This window comes from Chaetodon trifascialis, chromosome 3, assembly GCF_039877785.1.
Source record: "Chaetodon trifascialis isolate fChaTrf1 chromosome 3, fChaTrf1.hap1, whole genome shotgun sequence".
Lineage (NCBI taxonomy): Eukaryota > Metazoa > Chordata > Actinopteri > Chaetodontiformes > Chaetodontidae > Chaetodon > Chaetodon trifascialis.
Window position 1 is genome coordinate 25,487,695 of NC_092058.1, and position 23,643 is coordinate 25,511,337.

At 42.2% G+C, this 23,643-nt stretch overlaps 1 protein-coding gene across 3 annotated transcripts in view; it reads right to left on the reverse strand.

Annotated features, from left to right (window-relative positions):
- Nucleotides 1–23,643, reverse strand: part of LOC139329398 (chemokine-like protein TAFA-1) — a 108,617-nt gene that overhangs the window by 18,509 nt on the left and 66,465 nt on the right. For all 3 annotated transcript variants that reach the window (XR_011602062.1, XR_011602063.1, XM_070959703.1), the window contains exon 3: nucleotides 1,011–1,151. Coding sequence is in view for 1 of the 3 variants with exons in the window: in XM_070959703.1 (XP_070815804.1) it covers nucleotides 1,011–1,151 (141 nt within the window). In the remaining 2 variants the exon portion in view is untranslated. The remainder of the gene's footprint in view (nucleotides 1–1,010; nucleotides 1,152–23,643) is intronic.

Sequence of the window (23,643 nt, forward strand, 5' to 3'; positions counted from 1 at the left end):
ATTTTAACAGAGTAATTTACTCTGTGGTATTGCTACTTTTACTTGAGTAAACCCTCCGAATCTGTCTTCCACCACTGCCAACTGTCTTCTGTCTCTGAAATGTAATGTTAGTCTATTCTGCACATGTCATGTATAGAGCTGCAGTCAGGCTGGATGAGTCACTGAGAAATCTCTTACGTAATAATTAAATGATGCACATATGGTCAAAGTAGTGTTACAGTATAAAGTGAATGAATTCAACAGAAATATGCAGAGACCTCCAGTTTGCTAACATGCCAAACGTCTCCTCAGGTTTCTTTCCTTAATCTTGTGTAAATGACAGCTCTCTTGAATTTCACTCGCATTTAATCAAATTTAATACAAATTTCATAATAATTATTTAAATGATCTTTCATTGTGATATTATGTTGACAAAATTTTCTGTCCTCATTTTGTTTAATGACAGTGTCACTTCCATGTGTTGTTGATTGATGTGAACACAATTTTTATACTGGAATTACACAAAAGTGTAAAGAAGCTTCTGCACTGATTTTTACAAACTCCTGAAAAAACAGTCTTATTGGCAGAAAAGCATGATTCTGCAAACTTAAACTACAATTTTCTTTTTAAATCAAACATCAGTGTCTTAGGGTCACTGTTAGACAAGATTGCAATTAGAGCAAATAAACATTGTTTACGTACTGGCAACAAAAACACTTTGGAAAAGATCATGTTTACAGGTAATTAAAACATTCATGGTGCAGGTCTGTGACAAGAGGCAAACTCTAGCATGAAACATGCCTCCCATCAACCAACCAGACCTCAGTACTATTGCTCTCCATATCTCTACATTGGGCACACTGCACCTTGTGCTGGCAATGAATTTTGTTATGTTGATGTTGGATGAAATTCACACATAATCTCTGGGGATACCGGGCCACGTAGGCTACAACAGGTATCAAATAGACAAGGGCTTTTTCCCTCACAAGTGCCTTCATTAATTAATGCACAGTGTTAAAACACTTCCTCACCATCCACACAGGAGGGTTTGTTGCGTGTCGTCCCGGCCACTTTCCCTGGTAAACAGGAGCACTTGACTGTCTGAGAACGTTCCTCAATACGATTCTTGTTACAGCATCGGTGGGCAGCAATCACCTCACACGTACCTCCCTCTGCAGACAGATACAGACACAGACACAGTGGTACAGGGTCAGTACATGGGAGAGATTAATAGGAAACGAAATTAAATAGAAATAGGCAATGAACAGCAGCGATCACATAGAAAGGTGCTGTAACGTTTTTTTTTATCAACATCAAAAATCCAAATAAGCAACAACAATGTGAATGAAATGACCTCACATGATACTATGTCAGGCGCGCTGCAGTACAATCATTGGGCACTTGCACTGTAAGTATGTGTAACAAATTGGCCCTCTAGGCATCTCAATTATATCATCTAATTGCCTCTCACTCAGATGGCTGTCCTCACTCCATACCAATCAACCCATGATGAAGATCACATCATGCACTTGTTATGTCTTAATGTGCCTGCCTTTGCATCCTTGATCTTCCCTATGTTGTGGATATGATTAAAAGAGATGAACCTGACAGCTTTGAGTGCGATGACTGAGCCAATACAGTCTGTACAACGCTGAAGCATTAAATCCAATGCATAGGTGACATCAGCCAGAGCAGATGCTGTACAATAGGTCCCAGTCTGACAAAGGAGGGTGTCAAACAAATTCTATGAAAAGAGAAGGCAATAGGTGCCGATGGCGGTACTGGGTCAAAATAACAATAGGGAGGATTGCCCAGGGGAATGAGAGGTGGTGATAGAGCTGAGGGACATCCTGAAATGAGTGAGACAGGCAGAGAGAGAGAGCTAGAGGACAAGGTGTGTCTGGCTGCCAGGGACTGGCCATGCCAATGAGTAATGAGGGAGCCACTGGAAGTGCCCCCTTCACACAATTATAAAGCGTGGGGCTAATGCAGCCAACGGAGCTGCAGGAGAGAGGCCCTCCATCACAGCTCGCCCCTTTCCTTACGCCCCAGGAAAAACTCTTTATCTTCCCTTGACAGCCACCGCAACAGACACCAGCGTCCAACAATTAAACTGGAGCTCATCCCTGGACAGAGGAGAGGAGAGGAGAGGAGAGGAGAGGAGAGGAGAGGAGAGGAGAGGAGAGGAGAGGAGAGGAGAGGGTTGAACCTATCCTCTCCAATCCACAGAATGGGCCGAGTGCGAGACAAGACGGCGAGACAACCAAAGCCACATTCCATCTTGTTCTAGCCTTATTTTACTCCCCCGTAACAAGTTTTAAAGAAAACTTCATGCTACGGTGAGACGATGCATTTGCTTGCACTGCCATGACAACAGCCGGTATATGTTTCTCTAGCTGGGATAGCTGTGCAAATGTTTGAAATGGCACGGGTCATGAATTACGGAACTGAGCTCCCAGAAGCCTCGACAAGTTTGGCAACAGTTTTCTTCTCCCATTCCCATCAATGTCTGCTGTGGCCAGACCAAAGGCCGCTGAGTCCTGGATTAAAAGGCAAACATTTGCAGTCCTGCTGGACTGTGCTGTCGTGCAGTATTAATGTCACTCTCTCAGTGCTTGTTGTTAGATATTTCTGGGTAGGAGGAGGCAGAACACAGACTATAAAAGTGAGGAGAAAAATCCCTTGAGTGTGCTAAAACCCCAAACCCTACAATGTGTTGGCTTGTTGAATATTTTACTGACAGCTTCCTGACCTGCAGACTTGCTTTCAAGTCACAGCAGATCTCTGAATAAGTGAGGACTTTACATTGCATCACAGAATACTGAATTGGTTTGAATCCCCCTGGCTAGCTTCAGTGCCTTATTTGCAGGTTTGCACTACAGAGGTGCAGCCAGGAAACACATGACAAGGGACAACAAAAGCAGCCTCTGTCATATTCATGATATTCTTGTTTGAATGTGATGTGACTGTGATCTGTGTGATCTGTGACTTTTGGACTCATTTCCTCAGTGGGACCCTCAGAACCCAGCAGCTGGCTTTGAAAGGCATGTTGTCCTTACAAAAAAAAAAAAAAGAAAAAAAAAAAAGCCAAAATTACACCATTTGTCACAAATGTAACAATTATCAGCAGAGTCTGATGGTCCTTGAATGATTAATTTGTGAATAATAAGCAAATCTAAACCTAAAGCAGAGACATTTCATCAAAATCATTTTTCTCATTAAAAATTTGTCAAAACATTTGTCGGTTTGCATGAACCTGATCTTGTAAAAAACAAACTCTGTGCTCTAAGCACACCTGGGTTACCTTGAATGATGTGACCAACAGCCATGTTTTTCCATGTATTGGTAACACATTTGGGCACTGGGAAAATAAAAATAAAATTATCAATCCAATCCAGCTTCAATTTCTTTTCTTTTTTTTTTACATTTTTTTATGATTTGTGACATCAGAAATACATCACAAAAGACATTTCAGAGTTCTTCCTCTTTCTAGCCATGCTTGTGCTGTTTCATTCGAGCGGCTGGTCCAGGACTTGTGTATCAAATATTCAAAATTGTGTGTTTCCCCATTTTAGACAAAGATACTGAAGGTGACAAATTGCAAATTGACCATTCATTGCAAATGCTTATAAGCTGAGATCAGGTACAGGTACATACATTCAAATCAATAATACCAAAGCTTCAGTGACATAAAGGAGGCTGGGATGTTGGAGGGAAACTGTGGCAGCAAAGAGTGTGCATGAGGAAATCAGCTGATGTTATTTGTCAGCTGGCAGCCAAACAGAAGAAGCACCAATGAGCCAGTGATGCATGTGCATGAATGTGAACGAACCAAGAACATGAATGAAACTGAGACACACAGTCAGCTGATTCAAATGTCCTCTGCTGAGCGGAGAAGTCTAAACCTTTTGAAGACACCACTGAGCAATAAATGAATCATGAATTGATGGGTTGATCGCTGTAGACTTGTAGTTTAGTAAGAGGCCCACCACAAAGGAAAGGCTGCATGATATGACTTTAACGTGGGACAGGATTCACCTTGACAGCATTTCAGCAGGAGACATGAACTGAACCCAAACAGAACAAAAAAAATATTAAATCTAGTTAAGTCTACATTGCAAATCAAGGTTTCTTCTGAAATTGTAACTGGAATAATAGAATAATTACAACCTACGGTAGATCAAGCAACTCTGTGTTACTGCCAGTTGATTTTCTACCTGTACTGAAAGAAATGAAAACTGATCCCTGGCCTAAAGACACAGTCAGTGATTTGGTGTTCAAAAAGATGAATGATCATCACTAATGTGAGGAATACATGGTTTATGAGGTTTAAGCCTGAATTTGCTTTACTTTTAGACATCTGACTGAATATTTAAACATATCATTTTGATTACTCTGACGATTATTCTAATTATTGCCACCAGGATTCAGGATTATGCCAACACACACACACACACACACACACACACACACACACACACACACACACACACACACACACACACACACACACACACACACACACACACACACACACGTACCTAAATACATGCTGGTGTGTGTGCCAGCCACGGGGCGAGGTCCAGCCATCAGCCAGGTGGACATTAGGCGTGATCACTATGAACCATCTGGTATGGGAGGAGAGAGCAGTGTAAATGGCTTCACGATGACTCTACTGGGCCAGTCACGAGAGCCACTTAGACGACAAATGGCCACTTGGACTCGACATAATCCCATTCAGGTAGTTGGTGGGCTAAATGACCATCCATTATCTGTGTCTGAGCTGGTGTGCGTGGCTGCGTCCATATCAGTGTGTTTGTGTATTTATGCACAGAAAATTTTGTCGTATTCCACTGCATATACTCTCCCTGAAACGCAGTGGTAACAGTAACTGTGTGTGCATTAAAGCGCATTGTGGGATGACATCAGCTTGAGACAGGCTGTGATGGACGTAGTGCTTGGAGCTTGTCAGGCGGCTAAAGGGGTTAAACCAACCTGCTAAGATGGAGTGGGTATGTGTGCACTCTAGCCTTTGGTGAGTGGAGGTGAAGGACATCGATGGGAGCACTGACTGGTCATTTTTCTCTTGGCGGCCCACAGTGACAGCAGCCATTAAATGACTGGACGAGGTGATTATGTTTAAGGAAATCGATGCTTCATTGTTTTCAGCTTATAGCCCAACGGCCAATTAGGAGCTGTTAATGAGGTATACGGTTGTAAAATGTGGAGACAGATAGGGGGAGAAGGAATGAGAGATCAAGACAAAAAGCCGTACTTCATGTTAGAGTGTTTTCCACAGAGTAGGGTTTGAGATTTGTAGAGTGGGGGCACTTTGAAAACTGCAATGCATGCAGAACCTTTTACACTTACATAGTAAATGAACCACATTGGTTGTAACATAAGATTATGTATTTTGTGGAAATGACATTTAAAAAAAGTTGCGTTATGGGTTGTTTGTAGCCTCAAGTTTGCAGATCTACTGTCTTTAAGTTTGTTTGTACAGTGTGACTTTTAGAGTTAGTCCGACCTGAAAGTGATTTATTAGCTCAGTTTAACCTACAAGAGATTTTGGAGGCTTGCATTTTGCAGCCATAGATAGACGGGTCACCAAGAGTGATGATGGGCTGCATCATTTCTGTGCATAAAGTCAAGGTCACAGGAACAAACCCATGACAGTTTACTCAAGCAAAGACTCCAGCCTCGCAGGAACGGAAGTGACAGCTTCTTTTCATCTCTTGAGTGACAAAGAACGTTCTCTCCTGGCAACTGATATCCTTCTGATCTCGCTGCATCTCGCATTTTTTGACACAGAGCAGGTGCTGGAGACATGTCACCACACGAAAACAAAGCAAAATGAAACAAAATTTCCCCACTGCACCTTGGCTCAGCTTCGGCATCAACAATGATATTCTTTACAGAGCGGCCAAGAGCAGTAATCACCGGCTCACCATCAGCAAGCATTTCTGTCACCTCCTCTCTCTCTCACACTGCTCCTCGCACTGCTACAGTTATTAAGTAATGACATATGGCCGAGGGTAGCAACACAGCAGCCGGGAAAACTTAAGCCTCTCAAGGACTCGTCATAACAACTTAATCAGTGCACACTCAGTGAAAATGAGCCATTTCCGTTTGCACACTGGAGTGCGTTTTGTTTTCTCAGACACGCAGCTGCTGCATCAACATAGTCCAGCTTCCTTCACAATTTCTCCTTTTCTGTGGGCTTGTTGTTGCTCCCGAGTGTGTCTGTGTAAGTAAGAGCTATCCACTGCCTTAGTACTTCTAATTGTCAATTTACATCTCAGGTGGCAACAGGAATTATGGTTTCCATTGTCAGTAAATAAATGTAGACATGTGTAGAGCTAAGAAATGTAAATGTGACACTTGATTCTTATTCAAGAAGCAGAGAGGGATGCATTTCAAATTATTGCTGAAAATGATGCACATTTGGAAGGCAAACTGAGACTCTCAGCAGCCAAATGCCTTTTTACAAGTGAACAAAGTTACTTTGTACTGTGCGCCAGAGAAGTCAACGCAAACCACCGCAAAGTTTTATTCAGCAGCAGATTGTTTACTGACTTTTATTTCTTCTGTCAGCTTTTCTTTCAGTGGAACCATGCATAATGGACCCATTTTATGACTTGTGATGCACAGTTTTAAACACAATCAAATGAATCTGATTGAAAAGTTGTCAGATATGTCAAAAATTAAAAAAGCTCTATTCTGTTTGCCCTGACTACTTTTATGCTTTTCATGTTTGGGGGGGGGGGTGCGGGTGATATTAATGATCTTTTTCAAGGAGCAAAGGCATCAAAGTGGCTCTGGGCCAGCTGTCCCACTGCATATATGTTTAATGATTCTCATCAGACTTTAGCGTTTCATTACTTAAACATCAAGTTGGAACTTCATGAACACTCCTCCTGATTACTTAGGATAATGTTTAAACACGCTACAAAGTGCTGTCGAGTGGATTCCAAATGGAGGCCTTGGAGGCAGTGCCAGAGAACAACTTTTCATGTCCTTCCTCTTGGCAACTGATACGGTTTCTATATTTTATCTGAAATTACACAGCCCTCATTTACGGCTCAAATCCCTCTACTTCTGTAACAGGACCAGTTAAAATGAATAGTGTGTGAAGAGAAATCCCTGGGAGGAGTAGAATTAGACCTCACTACTATATTTCCATGATGGAGTATATCACTGCTAATGCTCCCTGAATCGCACCTCATGGAGTATGAAGGAGGTGTGTGAAGTTGCCAGAGAGAGAGAGAGAGAGAGAGAGAGAGAGAGAGAGAGAGAGAGAGAGAGAGAGAGAGAGAGAGAGAGAGAGGTGATTGCATGCGTAGTACATATTTCTGTGTATGTGCTGCATTAGAGCTATGCTGGTGTTAACTGTCAGGTGAGGTGAGGTGTTAACATGAACACTGAATGTGTGTATTGCACATTAGAAAGAGTCTTTTGTTGGTAAAAGCATGAAAAGACACCATTCCTCTTGTGGTTTGGACATGGAGTACTTCTCTGTAGCGCTGAGGTTCTCCTGGCCTTTGAGAATAAATCGCCCACTAAGGCTTCAGCCCCAGCCACTTCTTCTCACTCTGAAGCCCTTTCCCAGAGAGCCAACTCTCGCTAATGAATAATAAAAAGGTAGCCTCAAGGAGAGGGCTACCAGAGGAGCTTGCACCATTCACCACTAAACGCATCTAAAGAAGAAGTGGGAGGATTTGCTTGCTTTGGGACATTTCACAGTGCAGACTGTGTCCAAGAATAACAAACAAATTAATCTCAGGCATTGTTAACCATGGTTTATCCAATCTAAAATCCTTTTGACCCGTGCGCCACTGATGCATCAGGAGCTGGAGTGGATTCATCGTTTATCAAGTGCCCATCAGCATCCTGTTGCAGTGATCAGTATGGTCTGTCTGACCTCAGCCAGTGTGAAGGCTTCAGGCTGGTTTCTCATTGACCCTTTTGTGGCCTGGATTTCACTTTCCTCCTGAGGCAGCATCACCCACAGTAACGGGAGCAGACAAACAAGTGGACACAGCAGCTATAGTAGTGCCTGGAGCTACCACAAACCTGAAGGAAGCAGGGAGGGAGGAGGCGTGGGGGAGGGGGAGGGAGAGAAAGACGGAGCTCAAGCTGACTGACAGGAACCACTGACCCAGCTATACTGGAGTCACAAGAATCAATGTTGTTTTTTTCCCCTCTGCTGGTATGGCTTATTTCTGAATCTAGCTAAAGTCTCACAGAATACTGAATACTGTTCTACTACAGTGGCTCCAGTGTACAAGAACCCGGCTATGAATAGGTCTGATAAATGAGGAGAAAGCCAGGAAAAGAAAAATCTTAGTATGCACCTTGATTTTGACAGGCTTCTTCATGCACTGAGACATGGAAATTGCCTGCAGTTTACTGAATGGGAAAAGTGTGGTGCAGCAATTACACCATCGGTGGTAATAGTCTTGACATTTTTAACAGGTAATTCCATTAGTACAAATAAGAGATGCGAGGTGCTGCCGGCCACGGCCCTGGTCAATTCTTAATCACCTGTATGGGTTTCCTCTTGTGTGCCTGTATGACTCCAATGCTCACATCTTTATGGTTATTAAAGTTAACGATTGCTGCGTGCCTCATTTACCAAGGCTCTATCAATACCAGTTCAGCACCATGAAATTACCCCAGTCCAGAGGGAGCAGCGTGACAAACTGGATTAAGAAGGGTTCTGTAATGCCCTGGCATATATAACTCTCCGTGTCATGGACTCAGCCCACTGCGAGAAGACCCACTGCCAAGATCAAGCCCAGTGAGGGGAGGGGTAATACAGGGGCTGCTGACAACCATTATAGCTTAAATGTCAATTCAAGCTTTTATTACCCACATGGTTGTTCAGAAAGGCAATGAAAACTAATGGCTGTCAGGTAAAAAAAAACAACAAAAAAACACACAAAAAGACTGCTTTAGAAAACACATTAAAAGTTCTCAGAAGTTACCTGAGAGACGAATGGAAAAAGGGGGGTGATTATTGTAAATGTATGCAGGATGTAACCTACTTCTGTGGTCTTTCAGGTGGAAGGATAACTTTGTTGGCTACTCTTTCATGCGCATGGCAGTTATATTTTGGATGGAGGAGGACTTCATTGCATTTTAAATGTGGTATCAAAATAAAAAGCTGCAGTAAAGGGAAGAGATGGCTCGTGTCCTTTTTCTTACATCCTGCTTATATATTTCCATGACAGGAGGGTGAAGCCAGGAATAGTGTAGTGCTGTGCCAGAAACACTATAGTACAGAATTTACTGTATGCTGTCACTGTCATATAAAGAGGAACATTAGATAGAGTCAGCAAACCTCTATTTATGACTCCTTGTTTCTTCCTTTATTCCTCTCTTCTGCTGTGTGTCTCTGTGTGTCATTACAAACCAACACAACCAGAGGATCCATGCTAGCAGGTGGAGCCACACCTCTTTGTGTTTTACTGCACCCTGCAGTCCAGTTGGTGGTGCCTGACTTCTATCCGATGTCCATATGACACAGGTCACTGCTCGCTCTAAATGAGAGCGGGATGGTGAAATGAGAAACTAAATTGTCCATTCAAAATCACAAAACTGCCTTTTTGAACGGCACAGCGGAGCAGCCTTCGAACAGTGACATTCCTAAGTAGAAAACAATTGAATGCTGTGGGCCCTGAAAAGTTTCAGTTCACCTCTTCTCAGAAAAAAGAAAGACAGGAAATGTTCTGAAAATAGCTAAAAATAAAAGTTAGAAAATGCTGTTTGTTGAGTACGATACATTAGAGCTTCTCTCTGGTCGAGGTCTATTTTGAACATTGTGTGACACGGAATGACACAGTGGAGAAGGTGAGATGCAGAGAACACGGTCGCGGTCTCAAACAGTGCTCACGCCACACCGGGGCTTCAGCGTGTGGGGTCTGGAACGACATGTCGCTCCAGGTTCAGTTGAGGTCTGCCTGGATTACACACAATGCATTATTGAATATGCATAATGCATCAGAAGGCACTTAACATCAAATTATGGTTGCATGCAAAAATTTCCAAAGTAGCGTATGTGGAGAAAAGGCACTTTGCTGTGAAAATAATCTGCCAACTTTCAGTGAAGCTGAGCAATCAGGGAGCTGCATGGTTTTGAATTACTGGGGCCCATATGCAATAAATGTTAATAGGTTCAAATCCCTCTCACTGGAATGTTTGCATGTTTTAATGCTGCCTTTTAGCGTTAAGGAAAGTTGGCTACATCTCACCGTGTGTCTGTTAATGTTCTCTCTCATATATTCATTCATTCATTTATTTATTTTATTGTAAACACTTGCTTGCACAAACAGCATTTTAAATGGACTAGCTCTGCATATGCTGCACAAGCATAACTCCAGGCTGTTAGTGCCAATGTGGTTAGATAGCTGTGAAAAGTGACTCTGCTTTGCCATGCACCTGGCTGAGCCAAAGCAGCCTGGTCCCCAGCATGTACTGTGTGTTTTGTCTCCCGGACTAAATATTATAAAGATGTGCCGAATGTCCAAGATCTATTAATGAAAGCTTGCAGCCATTGCACGTGTGCTATGATTTATCCCCTGTGCTCTCTATTTAGGCCCAGTGTGACTGCTTGACGTGAACATGACAAAGAATTTTCCACTAAACACCTAATTACAACGGATATTGGCTTTTAAATGACACATTCTTGAGATGATAACTGCATGGCAGAGCATTGATCACTTTCCCAAAGAAAATCAATGTGCTAAACACTTAGCTCCTGTTTGACAATGCAGAGTAACGATGTCAGATGTGGCATTTAGAGGCTGACCTTGCTCTCGGTTGCGGCAAGGACAAGAGTGTGATGTGGACTATGAAGATGACAGGAGCATGAAGCGGTCATAAAAAGCTATAAGTCATCATGACGGAAGATGTTTTATTTAAACAGATCAGGCAACAGCCATTTTTTTTCATACCTGCCTATTACATGATAGGTCATACCAGTCCTGTGTCCTAGAAATTCTGCTCATATACCACCTCAGCAACACCAAACATGTTTTGAGGGAAACATAATGCAGACCAAATTATACTTTCTATTAATGTAATGAGGAAATTGACACACCTGGCAAATTGTGGCAAAAGTGTTGATACTGAATGTGTCAGTAATGTATTTCTTTTGTTTTCTGCGGAAACAGGCAGTCTTGCAGCGCACTCGTAGGGACTACAGCATTACTCGTCTTTTTTATGGTTATGTTTAGGCACTGGCAGCACTTGGTTAGGGAAAGATTATCGTCTGTTTTAACACAGAAAATCTCAGCAGGGACTTGAAGCAGAAGATTTTTAAACCAATATATTTCTCTCATTTAGCAGATTGCTATTGTTTTCTACACCCAACAACAGTCTGGAGGCTGGATGTGAACCCTCGATTCTGGAGTCGCAGTCCTGCACTAATTTGCAACTAATTTGCATCATAATTACCAGGTAATTATGAATGCAAATTAGTTGTATATAAACATAATTTCAAGGAGACAGGGGTGGCCATACATTTAAAAAATTGCTTGAGTCACATTTTTTCATCAGCACATTAATCCCTGGCTCAGTGAAAGGCCACGAGGATAAGATAATCACTTCTAGTCATTAGATTCATTTTTCTGATTAGGAATCTGTAGCTTTTGCTTGTGCTTTTTCATACACAGTATATATTGAGTGTGATGATTTATGCAGTGAGATTTTGTCTAAATTTGTCAACCATCAGATATTTTGCAATAATGATTCTATCAAGGTTTATAGGAAGTGTTGTAATGAAGGACTATTTTATGGCAATATTGGATTTTAATATGATTGTAGCATCAATGTGAGCATTTTGACTTGCCAGGTATTTAAATGGTTGGATTATCCGTAAACTGACACCTGGTTATGTTATACATTACATTCCTCAATTGATTTTTAATTAATAATTTGACTATATACGCCAATTGTTTCTCTCCCATTATGTGCGAACAAATGAGTGCAACCACACAAATCCCTTCCAGGAGAGACCGCCTGAAAATGTGTGCCGTTATCTCAGCATTTAAACAGTCATCATGTCTCACTCAGGTATAAACATTTAGGTCACAGACCCCTAACCCATCATGGTCAGATGACACATAGTACAAACTGTTTTCTTCAGCATATCAGGGCCCCAGGTTTCCAGTAAATATAGGAGCTTTTCTTAATATACATGATTATATGTAGTTCTAATCAACGACTGTATGCAAAATAATTTGTTGTCACTGTTAATTCTCACCATCCTCAATGGTGTTTCTTTACTGCAGAGATAACTATCCTCCTAATGAAGCATTGCACATCACTTTAAAGACAGGTACCATCAGAGAGCATAATGAAGACAAGTGAAAATACAGCACAGTACACAATGTGCAACAGATTAACTGGGGACCAAACAGACATCGGACAATGTTAATCCATTTTTGTGTCACAGAGCACCAAAATCGGTTTTCAACCTATCTCTCTATTTTGTACCTGTGGGAGAGAATCATAGCTATGACAAATGACTGTAAGACAGGCGAGGGATGGGTGGGTGGCCGATCGGTGGGGGTACGAACGAGAGGAGAAGCGGAGCGTGGTTATTTGCAGACTCTAAAATCAGAACAATATGAGAACTGGAACACAATTTGGCATCAGATTACTCACAGCGATATCCATCAAAACACACAGTTCAGTCACTCAATATCATTACTGTCGACTTGATAAGCTTTTAAGCTGGAGATAACATCTTGATGTGGTAACACGAGCAGGAGAAGAGTCTCAGTCTCATCTGTTTCTATTGTTGAGGCCACAACAGAGAAAAATGAACCACGTACCGCAGCAATGAGATGTGAGATGATTCATTAGAAAAATGATTGATGAGTTTATTATTAACAAGCTGCCATCTGACATCCCTGCAGAGCTGAAGACAACAACAAACTCTCCCCACTTTTGACATCTCTTTGAATCAATACTCAGTGTTTATTAAGAGTGTATTCGTGTGAATCATATGTTTTCTCTGTGTGCAGAGAGAATACTGCAATCAAAGGTTTTCAAGCTTCCCGTGGCTTCTTATCAAACCTCGTCACATTGGGAACTGAACACTGCATTGACTTGCTGAAAGCTGGAGCTCTGTGGAAAGAAAAAGCCCAAACTTTCACTCTTCCCTTTTTTGACTGAGAGTGATTACTTCGTCTTCCATTGCAATCCTCTGCAGAGAGGCATCAATCACGAATTGAAATATGCCATGATTCAGTCACAGAAACTATCGCCCATCTACGAGATTAAATATCAGTGGTAATGAATGACACAGACTCTTGTACCCATTAATTATAAAGATTAGAATCATGACGCTGTTTTGAACTCGTGCCCACGCTGATTCTCAAGGTCACTCTCTCTTAGAGGAGGACTTACTTTTAAGGAAACACGGACAGAATGAATGAAATGTTTCAAAATACTTTTCCAAGCATTTTTCTGTTACTTGCTTATGATAAGTTATGGTGACAAAACGAGCAAATGATTGAATTTTTAGAGTCTTGTATCAACATTAACACCCAATACTCACACACAGGGCATGTACCTTGGGCATTATATTGTCTCGTAACTGTGAAACCCTTAAGCAGAAATGAAATGAAAACCTGAATCTCCTCATCAGTCTTGCCTCTACATACCTGTAAATTTGATCGGTGCCACCAGGGTGGACTGTGAAATCATGTGGCTGCACATCAAAGTGTGACTGAACTCAGTGTGCATACTAATGCAAGAGCAATGCATGCACTGAGCTCTGTGATAGAGAGCGAGAGAGAGAGAGAGAGAGAGAGAGAGAGAGAGAGCGAGCAAGAAAACAACCAGAGAAAATCTCTCTTCAAAGAAAAATAAATATATTGGAAAAAGTGAATTGTGTTGACATTTAGTGAATATTTTATCCAGGAGAAAATAAGGTTAAACACAATTTTCAGGTACACAAAGGTCCACCTTAACTGCTTTTCCATGCTGATAGCTACCTTTCATCCACAGATTGTACTTTCAAAAATGCCCCCTGCCCCAACCCATCAACTTGGGAGGTGATATGGCTGGTATGGTGCCAAAAGCAGCAGTCACCGTGTGTATCCTCTTTATCCATCATATGCACTGCATCATTTCCCTGGTCATTGCCTGTGTACCGGTGGTGCTCCAAGTCGTGACTGTGGGATCAGAGCGAGGAGATAAGTGATTGTCTCCTGGCAGACAGACGAGCTGCCTTGACAGGCAAGGAAGAAAGGAGCCTCTGCAAAGCACTTCAGTAGAGGCTCTCCCTATTTCCCTCCGTTCTGTCTCCATCCATCCATCCATCCATCCATCCATCCATCCATCCATCCATCCATCCATCCATCCATCCATCCATCCATCCATCCATCGCTCTCTCCAAGGTAGGTCAAAAGAAAGATCCTGCTTGGCAGCTCATTCCTCACTCTGATGAAGCCGCTTGTTAGAGACTCACCAACTCTTCTCTGGGTCACACACACGTACATACGCATGCACACGCGCTTGCACGCACACACACACACGCTCACAGACACACAAACTGAAACTCTTTCTGTCAAATACTTGTCTTAGAACGTCTCCATTTCACTTTTCTCACTGCCTGCCATGCCTACTCATGTGTCTCTCTCATTAAAGACATCTCCACCGGTGGAGTGTACGAGAGAGGTATATAGCATCTGACCGGTCTGAACTGTGACATGTTCAAGGTAGGCAGATCGCACCATGTATGGGCTTTTATTACCCAGGTCACTGACCAGAGGTCATCCAGACTCAGTGGGCCCACTGGCTGGCAGCTGCTGCAATGAAAAAAAAAAAAAAAACTGAGATGTGATGCAGGCAATGATGGAGAACATGAAAACGGCAAAGAAAAAAGATGTGTGTCTTATGGATGTACACACACACACACACACACACACACACACACACACACACACACACACACACACACACACACAAATTAAAGTTTCAAAATGTTTCTTAGTTGGGGTAATTATTGCAATTAAGTCTGTCATACAAAGGAGGCATTGCACACGGTGCAAGTAAATGTTTCTAAACGGCAACTAATTGAATTGTACTGGTTGTCTTTTGCTTGACACTGTGGCAAAGAAGTGTGTTTTTGATTAATTTCATCATGGGGTAATTTGTACATTAATTTTCACATTATTGCTCTGATCTGTCAACACCTATGCACTCTAAACGGAAGAAAACGTAATAACGATATTTGCCAGCTGTTTCCTGCACACAAATTAAATTAGATTGCTGCTCTCAAGGCTCAGCAACAGATGGTTGATCCAGAGGAGAGTAAATCCCCAGTAGTTACTGTTCTATGACACTCCTATGTAAATCTCCACAGACTTTTCTGGAAGAGTTCCATTATTTATCCATTTTAACAACCGATGTCATTTTGCAACAGTTAAATGTTGTATCTTTTAACCAGGCAGACTCATTCAGCTGCATTCAATGGCAGCTCGGTTAAGTGTGTTTTCGAGGTTTCCTATCTTTCATTCTCAGAGTTGCTGTGGCTGAGACATATGCCAACTCTATTCAAAATAGAAATGTCTTCAGACCCGCCCGCTCCGTTTGGAATTTAATTAATCACCTTCAAATTTGGCATGTGGCCTTCTGAGAACAGTGCAGCTTTATGTTGACGTCACGAGTGGAGCCCGGCACGGCCTCTCTGGCCTTAACACCTCTGTTGGCATCAGCTGGAGGACTCTGATAAGACAGGAGGAACGGGGTGAGACGCATATGGTGATTCTCGGGTCTAGTTTCTACCCTGAGAACCCTAGAGGGTCTCACTCTGAATGTACAGTGCCTTCTCTCAGTGCATGGCAGCACAGCAGCATCTTTTACAGGTGAACCTACGGGAGAAAACAGCGCTGACTGGAGAGTTTAACTAACAAGGCTAAGGGGCTTATTTTAATGGAGGGGTGAGCAGTGCAAGCAGCAGTCCGACCATTGTTTTTTTTTCCCTGGCTGTCTCCTTTGCCCACCCGTGTGATATTTTGATATCAGTTTCTGTTTTGCTATTTTTTAGGAATGAAAAAAAAAAAAAGAAATACTTTGACCAAATCTGCAGGAATGGAGGAAAATGTAATAAACCTTTTAAATTAATCATTTGTCAACCAGCAGATGCCTTTAAATCAGCATCAAAAATTAACTTTTAAATTAAATTTTAATGTGTTGAAGGGCTGGCTTTATCAATAGTTTTATTTCTGTCATCATTGTAAAAATAAAATAAAAACAAATCACCACCTGCCTCTGGCTGGCTGCACCATCCACACAACAATACCATTTCTTGAAGAATTGTTTATTCATTTGTTGATCTACTCTTGTCTTAAATTCTGTGATTGGTGAAGCTGTTTCAGAGCGATAAAACCAGTGATGTGACTGGCTGAGAGTTTGCCACGTTGTTGGACAAAAGATACTTCAGGCTGAACCAAAGCGGTGAACCAGGTGACTGACACCTGGAGCCACACTGCTAGCATGGCTAAAAACACACTGAAACATTTGCTCAATGCTAGTTTGCTGTTGCATATAGTAGAAATATATGGAATCCTTACAAAATAAGAACATCATTTTCAAATTTCTTTTCTGGATCAATTAAAAATTTTATAGATCAAACAATGAATCAATTAGGGGCCAATTAGGTGATCCTAAAAGTAATCAATAGATTAATCTATCATGAAAATAATCCTCAGAAGCAGTTCTTTGAGAGCAGCAGATGAAAAGGATGAAAAGAGACAAAGGAACAGGAAGTCGGATAAAAAGACAGATGGAACAGGTTGCCAGCCAGCAAGCTTGCCATACTGTTGTGTCTCCTCATATAACTCATCACAAGGCACATCCCTTTTTTCTCCTATCCTCTTCAAGACTAGGTCTTTCACTGACCTTGTCACAACATTTAACTAAAACTTTAGAGGACACATTTTAACAAAACTTTTCCACAGTATTTGTTTGCTCCCCTTTTAGGAGGATAAACAGGAATATGGGTCAGCCCTGCTGGAACACCTGAAGACTTTCAATCGCACTATTGATGCGCAATCTGGCTGCAAAAAAGGCCCCTGAAAAACTCTTTAATCATTATCACTACCTCTGATCAAAACCTTAGGGAAACCATTAGATTTTTCTCACTAATGCAATTAGAAAGAAGGAGGGACTCGCGCTTCCTGCAACACTGACATAATGAGGAGAGACAACAGGGAGGCATGAAAAAGCCTGAAATTTGCCATCATAAAACCAACTCTCTTCTTATTCACTGTTCAACGCATCATTCTTGTCATGCACTTTAGAAATACTGCAGGCTTCAAAGTGACACAAAGTTTTCTCATGAACATGCATACCGAGCCCTGTGAAAGTTAACCACATAGAAAGTTCTCAGCTCTGTCGAGCACAGCTTCAAGCTATTGATCAGTGCATATCCAGTACTGTAAAAGACATTCATAACGCTCATATATGAGTGAGCGCATCAGCCGTGCTACCAGAAATAATGCAGACCTGTGCACTTTACTTTGCAGTGTCTCTGAGCAAAAGTTCCGTTAAATCAGAGTGCCCTGTCAAATTATATGACGTTCTACATTATGTTGGAAGGCATATGGGTGAGCTAATTAGAAATGTTCTGTTCTTTACCACAGAGTGCCTGCTTTCGGCTCTGGGCCACTGACTACACTGGTCAGGTAATGAGCTGAGCTGTCGACATAGAAGCCCCTGCATGCTGCGACAGGGGGTGCCCTCCATGGACCTCCATACTGAAGACAAGTTCCATCAACACGCACAGCGGCATGCTCGGTAAGGTGCGCCCCCACAGCACTCTTCACTCAGTGTTAATGAATCAATCAATTTCTCCCAGATAAATCACAGTGAACGCCTCGCAACGGCCAACTGTCACCATGATGAATTCCTTCATTTCATGTAATAAGCTGGCTGGGAAGTGATTTATCCCTGGTGCGCAGGCAGTTATATACAGCAGTGGACAGAGGCGAGAGATACAAAATGAAGTGTAATATGTCATTGAAATATTTCCCATGCAGTCAGTGAATAAGGGTGAGCTGCAGGAAAAACACTTAAGCCAAAAATCCAGTCGATATCAAAAGATTTCACTCCAGTTGAAGCCAGTTGGGATATTCAGTTGAACGGCCGGTCTTGTGCTGCGCTAAGGGTTTCCTGAGCTGCTATGGGCCGAACCACATTTCCAGACATCACCATATAGCTTGCTGACATTTTCCTGAATTATGCACTGAGCTTTTTCAAGGCTCCTGTTCTCTCCCATCCTTCCATTACAGAATGAGACCAAGATAAGTGGGAGCAAGAACTACATTCTAATGCTATTGATTGCCTATGCTCTGCCCTCGTTCAGGGCCAAGATTAAGAGCTGTGTTTTTTTTTTTTTCAAATGCGGACCTCCTTTCTGGCTAAGTAGGAGACACTGCGTGCTAATCAATTTAAACCACTGTTAAGCTCAAAGTATCACACACAACAATCCCCTCCCAGTTTGTGTTAGGCATTGGTGTGAGTGTTATGGTTTTGTGCTAATCCCAGTTAAGTGATGCTATTACTAGACCGAAGTCCATCTGTCAGTTGACCCACAAAACCTGAAATGCTACATCAACAGCAGAGCAAAGTGAGCATCGGTTTCACTTTTTAGATGGCTGATAACTTCACCCTGTCCACTGATGCCTTTGGCCTTTTTGTTGTCTGTATTAATTTCATCTGGACATTGATCTTTACAAAACTCTGAATGTGAAATCTGAAAAAGAGTAGAACTCAAACAGCAGGAAACAGAAGAGAAATAAAGTGAGCACTATCACACTAATGGATAATTCCGTATGAACGAAAATGCCTACATCAATAATCATCAATCATAAGATTTATTCTAACCAAAGTCCATTGATAATTCCATTTGTTGTAATGGGAAAAAGGCCCTTGGGATTTTTCTCTCTGTGCACGTTTCAAAATATTCTCCACTTTAATTTATGACTCATTAGGATTCTATAATAGTTAAAGTAATAATAGTATTTCACAGTTTTCTGCAGAGTGAGATAATTGGAAGTGAGACATTAGGTAGCCAGTGGTCAGTAAATGAAAACAATATTACATGGTGAACAGCACTTCCAAAAGATGGTCCAGACCTTACCCTGACTAATCTGTTTCAATTAAACTGCTGTGTAGGAACCTACTGTGCAGGCTTTGCGCACTTGTGTGCTGGATGTGTTTGTCCACATTGCCAAAAATAGTGTTTTGAATAGATATCCCTTTCATAAGGATAACAACTTTTTTGATTCCTCCTCACCCAAAACTCAAAGTTCACATATTAAGCCCCCCGAATTAGCCCCTGAAGAGCTGTTTAGCCCTCTCCCCTGTCATTACCGACACCTTTATGGTGCTATCTGATAATTAATTAAAAATAAATGAGATATGCCCTGAACTTATGGGCTGTAGAAATCGAAAGGTGATGTAGGAGGCTTGCTTTAACGACTTAGGCAGGGTGATAATTGAGCTGTCACCGTTTGTTACCTTGTCATTGCATGTGCGCGTGTTTGACTGTGCACATGTGCATGCGTGAGCATGTGTGTGGGAATAGATACGAGCCCCCTAATCTCTTAATATGCGTCTGAGGTCTCGTTTGAGTTCAAAAGTCAGCATTTAATTATACCGCAGCAAATAATTTTCAATTATGATGGCGCTGGGGAGCTCACCTTGAAAAAGGACGGCTCAGAGACGGGCGGACAGGGCCCCTTCTAACCTTTGCAGAGATGGTTTTTATTTTTTCTGAAACAATGGAGTATGTGTGGTTGATTTGCATCGGGCTGTGGCATAATGAGGGTCTTGAGTTGGTGACCCTTTTTAGTTCTGACTTAGGGGTCACATTACTGGGATAAGCCTCTGGCTCCTAAGAAATCGGTCTTTCACTGGGGCAATTAACACAGAGGCACAGTTACACACAAGTGCTTACTTCTTGCACACAACATGACTTGTTAGAGAAATACTTCTTTTCATTTTTAGGTAAGACTGTGACTCCTTCCTGCAGAAAACTGAGTGGTGAACAAAAAGAAAAAAAAAAAAAGAATTTGGGGCAAGAAGTGCTCAAACACACAGTACAAAGGGAACAGGGTCGTGGCACAGTCGGAGTGACTATTGTTTGAGTCATGATTCACAACATAATTTTCACTATGGGAAGTCACCTGCAGTGGTGACACTGATATTCAGTTACGATGTCCCATGTCAAAGGCATTGAAAACCAATCAAGTGGCAGGTTTGACAGTGTACTTTTACCTTCAGCTCAGTCTGGAGGTGCTGAGCCACATTAGCAGAAACATTCATGTCCAAAAGGCTGAAAATGGCAGTTTGTCTTGAGGGTTTGACTTCAATATAGAGCTGAGAAGTTTAGGAAATTTCAGCAGAAATGAGGTTAGCATTATGTAAAATTGCCCATTTTATGTTGCCTCAAATCTTCTCAGAGTGGCAGCCAATAGGCAGCACTCAGCAGGATGCTCTCCTCCGAGCAGTTGGCATCACTGAGCCCAAGCAGTGGGACAGTCTCACAACACAATGAGTGATGAAATAGCTCCCAAACCAAGCTCACTGCCTCGCTCACTTTCCCGCTCCCTGCGTGTCTCTTTCTCCCTCACTCACTCTGTCTCCTGAATACTCCACTTAAACTGAAAGCTTCCCTTGTTCTCAGCATAGAGGAGCGGATGCAGGTTGAAAGACATTTCTTTTTTCTTCATCTCAGTGAGAAAATGAGCCCACTGCTGGCATTGGTAGGAACGGGGCTTTTACAGCTTTCTTCTATTGAGAGCAGGTACAGTGTGTGAGTGCCAGTTCTCAACATTTCCATTTTGCCAGACATAAAGATGCCCCCCTACACCCTTCCTGGCTCTAGTATTGCCACAAAACACTGTCATATATCCTGCTCAACTGTGAGTGTCAAAGAAGGAGAGGCAAAAAATAAATAAATAAAAGGACTGAGAGTGGAAAGAGGAGAAGGATATGGAAACTTTTTTACCGTTGAATGCAATTTCCTCTGCTGTCTTTGTTCGATTCAAATGCTGCTCATTTATCAGGCAAAAGTACCTGCCAAACAGGAGAGAATATACACAATAACTAAATCCCTCCAGAGTTACAGAGAGAGGAGGAGGAGGAGGAGGAGGAGGGAGGAAAGAAGGCAGCAACCAGCCCGTTTCTATTGCCTGACTCACTTTTGTCACTCCTGGACCCTGCTTCTCTCTCTCCTCTTTCAATAACGCCTACACTTGAACACCTACACTCGTTCTAAGGTGACATCCACCTGCATCATGAATGCAACCCGCACAGAGACAGAAAAATAACAACGGTCAGTGATGCTGACTAAGATTTTAGATTTTCTCTCTGAAAATCTGAAAACAGCTGACACAAGGTGGGTGAATTTATTTAGCATATTATTGATTTTGCTGGGTAAAAATAATCCATTATCTGTCAGGCTTAAAGGAAAGGTTACGTCTGTCATAGTACAATTGTCTCATGTATGTATACTGTATCGCATCCCCCACATTACATTGGTTCAATTTTCAGTTAGTATTTTCTGTAGATTTCATGTCCTGTCAAAACCAATCTTTAAAGTATTCTCAGCACTTCTAGGGATATAATTTAGCTTCTTTTTCCACAGTTTGTTCTTAGTGGAAAAGCTCTGAAAACCTGTCTGGCACCAAACGGTAGGCAGAAAAAGTTAGTGGCTAGCTGGTGAACATTCATCAGCCATTCAAGAGCCAGCTATTTCCCTCAGGATGTGCTGGAGACCAAAAATGTGCTAAAACCATCATACACTAACTAGGTGGCCAAACACAACTCTAACTGAATGCTAACGTTGCTCTGAGTCTGCTGGATGTGTAGGCCTGTAACTGCAAAGTCCACAGTTCGACTCCCAGGCAGGGAACCTTTGTTGCATGTCCTCTCTCTCCCTCTCCCATTGCTTTTCCTGTCCAATCTCTACTACCACAAATAAAGGCATCCATTAGTATTGTGTTTCCAACTCCTTTCAGCTGTTCCCAAGAGTAAAAAAAAAACCCAAAACACACACACACACACACACACACACACACACACACACACACACACACACACACACACATACACACACACACACACACACACACACACACACACACACACACACACACACACACACACATACACACACACACACACACACACACACACACATATATATATATACACACACACACACACACACACACACACACACACACACACACACACACATCTATCTATATATATTGTGGGTTTAAACACACCAAATTTATTGAAAAGAATACAGAAGAGATGACCTCACTGTCCTTATTTCTTCTGACGGTAAGAAATAAGGTGCAAAATCCACAGTCCCAATTCAGCAGGAAACTGCATTGTAAAGTTTAGCTAAAGGTAATATGAGGCTGTCTATGGCAGTCAAGGAAACACTGTGCAGGGAAACACACAGTGAGGATTTGGTGTAAAAAATACAGCAACTCCGAAAGGTGACTGGCCGCATTACAGAGGGATCACTGCATGGCCAGTCGGCGAAAAGCAATAATTACAGCATCCAATTACTTCTTTAAAATGCAGGAGATGTGGTTATATAAAGAAATAAAAAAAAAATCAAAACCGGGGATCCACATGAGTGAATTTTGCTGACTGCCAACACTATTTTTACATCGTCCTTACCCTGAGCTCTGATTGAAGCTGTGCACCAACTCTCATTTGGAACACATTGTCATTGGAAGAAGAGTTCTGCTGCATACACCAGCTGGCACCATACCAAACAGTTTCAAGTGTGTATGATATAACCCCAGTTTTGCTTCACTTTGTTCAACATTGTGTTTTTAAGCCAAACAATTTGGATGATGTGTGTATTCTTCTGGGACACGGCAATTGCCAGTGCGTGTGTGTGACTGAGCAGACTGTTACTAATTTCCTCTTTCTGTTTTCACCTGTTCCCTTTCCTCATTGGCTACGGAGACCTTGAGGCTCTGCCTCCACTCCAGCACTGGGGAGCCTTCAGACAACCAAACAGCACCTGGACCACATGCTTAAATATGTGGCAGCTGTCTGTGATATTTCAAAACTGACAGAGAGAGACAGGGGGAGAAAGGGGGAGAGCAAAGTCATGCGGCGAGTTGTAGGCTACTGCTCACCACTGACTGGAAGCGTCAGTTTCAGCATGTATCCACTCTGCATGTTTCCTGTCTGTAGCTTCTTCCTACTCATGCACGGAAACCCGCAGGGGTGTGAAATTTAAAGAGGTAGGGGGTCTGACAGGGTCTCAATTGGACTGCAAATTGGAAACGCACCATTTAATATAATCAAAGCAAATAGTTGGAGTCCAACTGCAAGTGAGAGCAGCAGGGAAATGACGGAGAAGGGAGAAGGGGGGGGTTCTTGTTAGTATCCCATGGAGGTTTATCGCTGGGTGGGTCAGAACATCTCAGGGTGCTCCCTTTTCCTTCTGTTAGCGGTTTAATTAGAGATTCAACAGCACTGGAGAGGACGAGGGAGAGTGGGAGAAGGGCCGATGTGGAACGAGATAGAGGGAGTTTCTGCGCAAAGGAACTCTTTGTGCTTGTTCTTGAGGCACAAATAGCAAGGCGTTGTTTGTACCGGATTAAT